Here is a 10,779-nt window from a genome sequence, read left to right as displayed (position 1 = left end):
ACACCATTAAAGTAAAGATGTGGTAAATCGATATCATTTTTCATCGAGAATAGGACAGCTTCAGTCTTTTCTGGATTGTACTTAATTAGCCATCTTTTACCCCAAGTGTTTAACTTACTTAAATTAGCAATTAGATTCATTTCAATAATCCTGTTATCTTGAGAAGAGTAACCCAACGACGAGTCATCAGCAAATAAACGCGTTAAGCAATCTAATTCATCAGCTATGTCATTAATGTAAACAATAAATAAAAAAGGACCAAGCACTGAGCCCTGTGGGACACCAGCGCTTAGCGTCCTCAGTTTGGAAACTGACCCATTGACAAATACACTCTGACTCCGATTACTTATGTAACTAGCTAACCATCCACTAACCACTAGCACGCAGCTTCTGTAACTGACCAGTGAAGGGATTAATGCATTTGTTTCAGCAGATACATGTAACACTAGCATTAAGATACACACTAACACGAAGTTCTAACACTAACATTCACACACACAGAGATCCTTACAGTGAATGCGTTTGGTTTTACGTCGCACTCAACAATATACCATCTAGACGACGACGGTCTGTAAATAATCGAGTCTGGACTAGACAATCCAATGATCAATAGCAAGGGCATCGATCTACGCAAATGGGATGTGATGATATGTGTCAACCAAGTCGTCGAACGTGACAACCCGATCCCGTTAATTTCCTCTTACGACAAACATCCATGGATTACCGATGATCAGTTCTAACCCTGATTCATCCGGGTAGCCACGAACAAAAACACAGAGGCAGAGTGTGTAGAGTGAGTGAGTGAGTGAGTGAGTTAGTGAGTGAGTGAGAGTGGTTTTACGCCGCGTTTATCAATAATCCAGCAGGGGACACTTCAAATGAACTTCACACCCTGTTCCCATGTGGGGAATTGACCTGGTCTTCAGCGTCACGAGCAAACGGTTTCACCATTGGGCTACCCCTCCTCCCCTCGTGTAAATAGTAGTCTATGTAGATTATGAAGAATTAGTCACATGTCAATAATAGTTTACTTTTCACCTGAAGCTATAACGGCGGTGGGGTGGCCTAGTGGTTAGACAGTTCGCCCATTACGCAGAAGAGCAGGGTTCGAGTTTCCATGGCTAAACTCACTCACATACTTTACGTTATTCGCTATTCGCTTCACTAAACACCACCTTCATCAGTGACAACAGTTAGCTAAGCATTCATACATTTTATTAGATCATGCATAACTATTGAATGTCGTACGCCCCCGAAAGTTTCTGTAACAACTAAATGTTTGCTTTAAAACCTAGTTACTTGATCAGCACATTTGTACAGTTGCAACATGAACAGTTAGTGAGTGGGTAAAGTTTGGTTTCAGTGAGTGAGTGAAGTTTGGTTTTAGGAATCTTTTAGAAATATTCCAGCAACATTCCAACAGTATTCCAGCAATATTCCTTTGAAAACATTTGTCCCGTACCCTTTCTCTCACCTGGCAATAATACTTAATGCGTCTCATATTGTAGGAAAATACTAAATATGAGGTGTTCAATTTTCCTCTATACCCTAATACAGTTTCCATAGAATACTATTCGTCATTTTGTATGAACAAATGAGCTGATATTTATGTCAGAACATATACCGAATATTATAGAGCTCATTAATATTGACACGAAATGTTGATGTGGAGCTGCGCATTCAACATTTCCTGTTGTTGTCGCTGATATTTCATTCATTCTGGAGTAACATAAGTGGGTGAAGGCTTCATGTCCTTGCAAGACGAAGACAGAATATCGTGCCCATACACGATGCGTCAATGGAATCCAAATGGGGATAACGGGAACCCCATGCATGAGCTGTGCAGGCTGAGGGACCTTATATGAAGATTGACTTCAGCGTGTTGAATTAGGTTTTATGAGAGTTATTTCCATTGAACCATGTACAAGATCCCCGAATGCAATTGTTGGGATTTGTATGGAGCTGTGTATAGTGTGCTATTCCTAGGGCCATCGGAGGACGGCGACAAATCGCAACAGTCATCTCAAGATTGTCGTAAGGCTGAAATCTGGGTGTAACGATCGACTTTGCCTTAACATGGATTTGAAGAACACGCCCATGTGTTCCCTTGTCTCAAAACACTCTTTCAGATTGAATTTTTCTGTTGACGGGTATCACCAAAAAGTAGATATTGTCTATTGAGTGGTATCTCCAACAATTAGATATTACTACTGACTGGTATCTCAAACCAATAAATATTTTCTATTGATTGGTATCTCCAACAAGCAGACATTTTCCACTGACTGATATCTCCAACAACTAGATATTATATTCTACTGACTGGTATCTGCAACTATAGATATTTTCTGTGGACTAGCATCTCTAGCCATTGGTGACCTCTGTGCTGACAGTTGGTAGTTTAAAACACAATCGCTCCCACAGACTCAGCCTGGAGATTTCGTGCTACAGTTGATCCACGGCATCCTGTGTATCTGGCGTGAGCCAATCAATGTCCTTGTCAGCGTGAATCGTTGCACATCTTATAAATCACCTGATTGTGTGGTCAAGGGTCTAGTTTCCAATGCCCCTCACATTGCTGAGACTATTGGTGAGATTCTGTTACTCGAATCACAATAGCTAGAACATTACCGGAGACAGCTACCAAACACACGACCACAAATCATCAGTGGGACCTTCTAGTGCTATAATGAATAATGTGTGATTGCTGCATTGTAGGAAAAACGCTGATGCAGTGGAAAATTTCACCTCACTGAAAGCTATAGGTCTTCTTTACAATTGTTGGGCTGTCCGCCGTTTATTTCAACAGTATCAAGGCGTGGGACACCAGAAATTGGCATCACACTGTGCCCATGAGGGGAATCGAACCCTGGATTAGGAGTGACGAGCGAACACTTTGACCGCTTGACTACAACCACGTTCTCTTGTAACGAAAAGGCTGCCTCAGTTACAGGAAGAAACCCCTTCATGGGATAACCTTTCCCCTTCCCTGTTATTGACGTATTCAGCGCTTTACATGCACAGTTAAACTGAGAGTCCGATTCGTCGACAAACAGTTTACCCAAACTGTTTAAGCTTAGCCTGTATTGTCAGGTATAGCGTGGGACCTATATACAGCGCTGCTGAACGTTTAGAAAAGCCCCACTCCGTTGTATAACTGTGATGAATATGCTCGTCCCGGCAACCTAGTTTGTGACCGGTTATTTGATTAACCCACTAAAATATGGCCGGTTTGTGTAAGCAGGCATGCATTGCCAAGTAGGCTATTTGGTACTATTAAAACGACGACGTCATGGCGTGGAGATCGGGCTGGACATGACAATCCACGATAATCCACGATGATGGTGTTAAACACAGTGTATTGCGCTGTGAAGCTTTTCCAGTCGGGGTTCGATCATCTAAAAAATGTTTAATCCTCGCAAAGACCCGTGGGTCTGTGATCTCGAAATCACAACCAACCAGACCACTGATCATGAACATCAACTTCTACTGTGCTCGATGTTCGGGCTCAGCTCTACCTTGCTGTCGTGAAGATCCCGATCGAGTGGAACAGGCTTTCAGCAACCCATGCTTGCCACAAAGGGCGCCTATGCTTGCTGTAAGAGGATCGGATGGTCAGGATCGCTGACTTGGTTGACACATCGGATCCCAAATGCGCAGAGCGATGCTCATGCATGTGGTAGCGGGCGAGGAAATACTGTATGGTTTAGGGTCTGGGTTATCCAGAGCTCGAGAGAGTGCGTGAAACTAACATCGCCACTGTCAAGTAAATATGTCAATCATGAGTCGTCGTCTGGTAACGGCTGTAGTAGCACGCCCTGCATGAATCGCACATGAATCGCTCGTACAATCACCCATAGTCAGCACGTGGGCATTCGCTCTTCAGGGTTGGGTTTGCTTGTATGTAGTCTGTTGCCATAGTAAGTAATATTTCTGTTTTTAAATAAAAAATGCAGGTTTCAACATCACGAGCATTCATCTACTGAGTTGTGATACCATTACATGTGGCAACCAAATATGAGCGATCCCAACTGCGTGTTTTGACAGAAGAGAAGTATAGTGATTTCTTATCACTGAACCAGACTCGTGGCCGGTGTCTCACAGGTCATGCCTGTGCTGTGGTGTTTCGCCAAATCGTTGTCGCCCACGCACACAATGTGACATGTCGGGCACATCAACTATTGCCAGATATAGGGCAGTGTCAAATCTCGGGGAAGGACAGTGTCGATGACGGAGATGAAAAGGAAGTAGCGACGTTGTGACGAAGTTTTATTCTTGGATGGTGGGGTTCGCTGACTTGGTTGTCATTTTTCATGTCATCGTATCCTGAAGGCGAAGATGCTGCTGCTGTTGAACACTGGCCTGTTTAGTCAAGACTTGATAATTTACAGACCGCCGTCATATAGGAGGAATATTGCAGAGTACAGCGTTTTCAATAATAACAAAATCAAATCATTGTGTTCGGACGTTCTGGCCTTTTGGCATAGCACACGTTTTTAGTTAGAGTTTATCGTTTTCAGATTCATTGCTTCTTCTTCCGATTAAACGTTCACATGACAGGAAACCAAGGTATTCACAAATCGAAAAAAATCCTATAATGTTTAACGGTATTATTCGGGATGGAATTCAATATTACCCGTATATTTTCAAACAAATATCTGGAAGGAATTTGATTCTTCTGTTTGAACCCAACCAAACTGCCGTACCAAATTCGATTTATTCCTTGTGGATTCTGTGAAGCCTTTTCAGAATCCTTTGATTCCAGCTCATATTTAATATAATTCACGTTTGATGGCTAACTATCATTCCGTATGTTCCGTATGTAAATTTTGTGAATACGATGTTGAACGAATGAAATCCGTTACACCATCAGCAAAATGATAATATCTACCCTTTGTTTCCTTTTTCCCTTGATATCCCATTGTTTCAGGCAACAATAGATGTTTTTTCCTGTACCATATCCTGATCTTTATACGTCCGTGTTGCCTGGTGTCAGTGAGCGGAATGTCTCCATCAAGATGTACTCACGGTTATATATAGATTCTACGCTTTATGTGCAGAGGAAACCTTACGTTTGAATATCACAGATACACTGGTTCATCACTTTTTGAACAACATCAGGATGTTAGCATAACGGAGAAGGACAGACCAAATCGGGGCCCAGTTACACTGGTTTATCGCTTCCTTGAACAACATCAGGATGTTAGCATAACGGAGAAGGACAGACCAAATCGGGACACATAAAACAAGGTTGTCAAAGAAATAAATGGATGTGTGATCAGTTCGCTGACGTTGTGGCCTTACTCCGGACGTCGTGTAGTCATGCCCGGACGTCGTGTGGCCATGCCCTAAGGCTGAAGACGCGTTCTCATACCTTCGGGCTGATGTCGTGTTATGCTCTCGGGCTGACGTCGTGTAGTCATGCCCGGACGTCGTGTGGCCATACCCTAAGGCTGAAGACGCGTTCTCATACCTTCGGGCTGACGTCGTGTTATGCTCTCGGGCTGACGTCGTGTAGTCATGCCCGGACGTCGTGTGGCCATGCCATGAGACTGACGACGTGTTGCCATGCCCTTAGGTTGACGTCGTGTTCTCATGCCTTGAAGGTGTGTTGTTATACTGTGATGTCGTTTTGACATGCTGTGAAGTTATGTCGTCATGACCTGACCTTTTCAGCATGCCCTGAAGTCGTGTCATGCCCTGATGTCGTGCTGTCGTGCTCTGATGCCCGTGTGGTCATGCTTTATTGTCATGTTGGCATGCCCATATAGCCTGAAGTCGTGTCATCATGACCTGACGTCTTGTTATCTTGCTCTGACTACGTCGCGGCATGCTCTATCATTATGTTACCATGCCCTATCATCATGTTACCACGCCGAAGCAACGTGTCATTGTGTCCTGATGGCGTGTAGTAATGTCCTGACGCGTTGTCATGCCCTGACAACGTCACGTTATTAGAAAGAGGCTGAATAACTGACCTGAATTTGACCTTTACGAACATTGACATAACCACTCAGTTGATCGATCGGGACGTGAACGTTCTGCTGACTCGGTTACCCGCACCACTTTTTAGTGCTGACGGTATCTTTTTAATGTGTTCGAGCCTGCTCTGCCCTTGTCACATGAACCCATACAATCCCACCGATTCGTTGAAAGGTATACCATTCCATCGGTGAGTCATCATTACGTGCTGTTTGACCAATCCACTCTGTTCTGCTGATTGACAGGTATTCCATATTCTCTATCCTTTAATATATTACCCAGCAGTACTAGCGATGATACTAAGACGAGCTAACAATAGATTTGAAATATGTTTCTCGAATAACGGATGCTATTTTCACCTTATTACACTTGCTACACTTGAACAAACAATTTTCCTCAACTCCTTTAATTTGTAACCAGTGTGTGGTGCTCTCGATGAACTCCCGGTGTCACCGTTCTTACTGTTGCCACCGATTGAATATGCTGCTGGGCTTGTTCGAACCTGAAGGCTGTCGGACGTTTAAATTCCTGTTTCTATATTTGTGTCTTAAGAATTATCATACAATGACGCAATGTGTTTATTCTACACGGTAATCTATCACGTGGATTTTTACAAAATGATTTTAGTTCTGATCAATTAAAAACCCTTTAAAACAAGGTGCAAAAACGCATCCCATTTTAGAGATGTCAGTATCTTTTATGACAGATTGGATCTCGCTCTGACATGACGCGAACCAATGGAACTTATTCAAATTTCAGGTTAAAGATTAGATCTACCGCAAATTAGGCTTACATTTTATCGAATATCTTATCTCAATCATTTCCGCCAAGTACCAGCTAACGGAGTGTGTCTCTAAACATGACTCACTCCCACAAGAAATATTGTCAGTCTTTGAGGACAGAGGGTTCAGATGGCCGACATAATGAGACTTCTTAGTGAAGATGTCAATGAGATTTAAACGAAAGATTTTCTTTTATTTAGTTCAACAACTCTGTTCCTGATTATGATGCCTGTGAGGTCGCTCTCACTCTGTTTCAAGCAATGACATGACCATGCATATTTTACCCCAGGGTGCTGGGGTAGAGTAGTGGTTAAAACGTTCGCTCCTCGCGCCTAAGACTCGGGTTCCATTCCCTCAAGTGTACACTTTGTGAGGCCCGTTTCTGATGTCCCTCGCTATATTTCTGGAATATTGCTACCAGCGGCGTATAACCATCTCACTCACCCATTCCATACGTCAAGCCATGATGCAAGGGGGATTCACTTTTATACATTGGTGGAATTGGAACTACAAGGAAGAATATACATCAACCATTTTCTCCTTAATACACTTATATGTCAACACAAAACCACAAAGCAAACAAAACAATAACTGAACCAGTCAACGCACAACGATTTGTTTATACTTTTCTCTCAGCGTCCTCAGAGGTGAAACCAGAGTACATTGCTATACTATAGCCTTGTATCTTACGCCCGTGAAGATCCGTGTTGGAAGTGGTCTTCGGTGACCAATAATTGCCCTTAGAGGTGACTAACGGATCGTGTGGTCAGGCTTGATGACTTGATTGACACGTGTCATCGCATCACAGTTCCCACGGATCATGCTCATGCTGTTGATCACTTGATTGTCTGGTCCAGACTCGATTACTTACTAGCCCCTGCCATATAGCTTGAATGTTGCTGAGTGCGGCAAACACCAACCCAAAGCGGATCTAACCTGGTGTCTTACTCTCACGCTAACGCCACCAATACCTCAGACAAGGTTAAAGGTTCCGACGCTATGTTCATGGACATATATAGCACTTTTCTGTATATTCTATACTCAATGTCCAATATTCTTACTACCTTTGGCTACTGCCTGTTAGTTCATTTATGGAAATGACACTTTTATGGAAGGAAACTTTCTGTTTGACGTTTCATGCTAATAAAACAAATGTAGATATATATGAGATATGTAGATATATATTTGGATATATAATATAAATTTTGAGACAATGCATATGAAGTGTTTATTTGTGAGGTTCATGATGTGAACCAAACAATTACAACCATAAAAGCATCGAGCATAAACGAGGACAAAGATGGCCACCTCATCCATACAGTAGCCTGCCAAGATAAACATAGGAATCTGAAGACCTAGTGTAACCAGGAATCTAACAACATGGACAACAGGACAACATTGAACTAACGGACAAGTCATTCAGTGACACTGACCATCTTTATCACAAAACATCGCAAGAAAACAAGATACAGCTAATGCTGGCGATCTCAGAAGCGTTTGTCAGGCAAAGCTCCCCTCCAGCCAATCTTCAGTTTCCTGGACAGGTCGGTCCTAATGTCTTTGTAGGATGGATCATCGGCTCTGTTCCAATTCTCTTCTGGGTCTTTCACATGATCGTAGAGTTCAGCTGCCTTCAGCTCGTCCCACATGGGTTTATAGATAGGTCTGCCTTTGAAGTTGATCCACTCTGTGTAGCGATACTGGTCTGTCCTCATGGTGTAACCCATGATTACATCACCATGGAGACCGTTTCCTCCTCGAGGGTACTGGGAGAAGGCAGCAGTTTTCCAGTTTTCCATTGTTGGATTTGTCATAAGTGGGACCATGCTCGTACCTTCTGTGCACAGAGTGATGTTCTGTGAGTTTGGTGGACACGTTGGAAGCTTAGGAAGTTCTGCAGCATCAACGAGAGTCGGGTAGAGATCGACAAATTCCGTCAGGTGCTCTGTCACCACACCTTCATCTGTGACTCCAGGTACGTGTATCATCATGGGGGCATGGGTGGCGTCTTCAAAGTTTGTGTGCTTCTCCCACTCTGAATGTTCTCCCAGCTGCCACCCATGATCACCCCAGAAGGATATGATTGTATTGTTAGAAAGTCCTAAGTTGTCAAGCTCCTGAATAACTCTCCCCAGCTCGTAGTCAGTATAGCTGATACAGCTGTAGTAAGCCTGTCTAAGTTCAAGGGTCAGTGTAGGTGGAAATGTGAAGTTTATGTAGCCAATATTGTTTAAGTGAAAAGATTTAACATCTTTAAAGAGGCCAAAGTTCGTAAAATTATGCCAGGCAACAGCTGGCATTCCAACTGGAGCATAATAGTTTGGTGCAGGGCGAAGACTCTCCAGGGGATAGAAGGTATTGAAACGAGCAGGATAGTTCCATGGTATGTGCGGTTTATGGAACCCTACTGCTACAAAGAACGGCTGCTCACCTGACTTTGCTCTAGGTGCGACTTCCTGCAGAATCTTTATGGCATGGTCCGCAATCATCTCATCCTGAAGTGGTTGTGCTTTCTCTCTTTCCTCTGATACTGCGTCACATAAAAGGTCGTCATTTGCGCCATATTTGTCTTCTGCGTGAAAATATGGATCCGTCCAGGATACGGGATCATCTCCTCCCGAGGAACTGCCAGGATGAAAGATCTTCCCCATTCCAATAGTTCGATAGCCATTACGTTTGAAGTATTCCGGCAGTGTAGTAAAGTTACCACCAACCTGTCTGAAGTAAGGTCCAATGTCCCATATGTGACTTGTGTCAGGCCGCCTGCTGGTAAGGAGGGCTGTTCTGCTAGGGCTGCACAAAGCCTGAGACACGTAGGCTCTCTTCAGCACAAGGGATCTGCTAGCTAAGGCATCGAGAGTCGGGGTGTGCATCTTGGGGTGGACAGGAGATGGCATGTCTGGACCCAAGTAGGCATTGAGGTTTGGCCTCATGTCATCTGAAACCAGAAACAAAACATTTTTCTTTGCCCCCGCTAATGCAATCAGCATCAGCTGTAACACGGCTGCCTTCAACATCATGGTGCAATGCACGATTGACAAATTTAATGACGCTCGTGAAATATTTATACAAATGAGCATATCTATATAGAACACGCCTTTATCTATGTGTCCTTGACTTGTAATGTCAATGTGGTTCTCAGCCACTTGCAGTTGACAGATACGAAATATCGAGAGAACCTTAAACAATATTTAGTGTAATGTATTCTTATGTGCATACGTTATATTGAGGAACTGATGTTCCTGTTGACAGGAATGATTTGAGATTTTGTAGATTTTTAGAGTTTGCCAGTTTATTCGATTCTCTGTTTTCTGGTGAGAGTTTGTTACGCCATGTTGAATTGGTTTGTCACCATATGGTTTAGTATATGACGAAGAAATAGTGTCAGCTGCTGTAGACTTTTTATGTGGAGTGAGATTAGTCATTGAACATGGCCTGGTTGGCGTCATGACCATTTATCTGCAGGGCATGCCCGACACGTATGTAAACGTGACACATCTGTCGTTTTCAATAAGTATGGGCTGAAGAAAGGTGAGAGACATTAAGCTAACAAACCGATACTAAAGTTGAAAACGAGAGAGAAAAATGGCAAGAGAAAAGAGAGTTTCAGATTGAATGAAATGCATGTCCATCATGACCTGTTTCTCCTTCTGACTATGTTATGTTGGGAGGTATTTTTCACATCTGATTAAAATCAGTCTAGAGTGGCCTGAGGAATGCTGCACCATGTTGTTAAGCGGTGTAGTGTAGGGTACAATACATACAATTAACTCCGCCTTACTAGTTGACAAGAGTTCTCATTCCAAGGCTGTCTGGACGGTAGTCTTGAAACCTTATGCATTGTTCACGGAGCTTATGGGAAAAGCGTAGTGCTCTAAGAAACCGCTTCTACTGCATATTTTATCATGTACAGTGGAAGCTGTCTAAAACGGCACTCATCGGGACTGAAGAAATAATCAAATTTAGACAACGTGCCGAACTGAACAGCTGATGATAAATGTTCAGGCCAGAGGTGGAG

At 43.1% G+C, this 10,779-nt stretch overlaps 1 protein-coding gene across 1 annotated transcript; it reads right to left on the bottom strand.

The window, feature by feature from the left end:
* Positions 1–8,159: 8,159 nt before the first annotated feature.
* On the bottom strand, positions 8,160–9,817 carry LOC137286605 (iduronate 2-sulfatase-like). The gene has a single exon (XM_067818557.1). It carries the CDS (start codon positions 9,779–9,781, stop codon positions 8,249–8,251), a length of 1,533 nt encoding a protein of 510 aa, XP_067674658.1. The 5' UTR covers positions 9,782–9,817; the 3' UTR covers positions 8,160–8,248.
* Between the last annotated feature and the right edge of the window lie 962 nt (positions 9,818–10,779).

Source organism: Haliotis asinina, chromosome 1, assembly GCF_037392515.1.
Source record: "Haliotis asinina isolate JCU_RB_2024 chromosome 1, JCU_Hal_asi_v2, whole genome shotgun sequence".
Classification (NCBI taxonomy): domain Eukaryota; kingdom Metazoa; phylum Mollusca; class Gastropoda; order Lepetellida; family Haliotidae; genus Haliotis; species Haliotis asinina.
The sequence above is the reverse complement of the archived record's forward strand: the minus strand, read 5'-3'. Positions and strand labels throughout refer to the sequence as shown.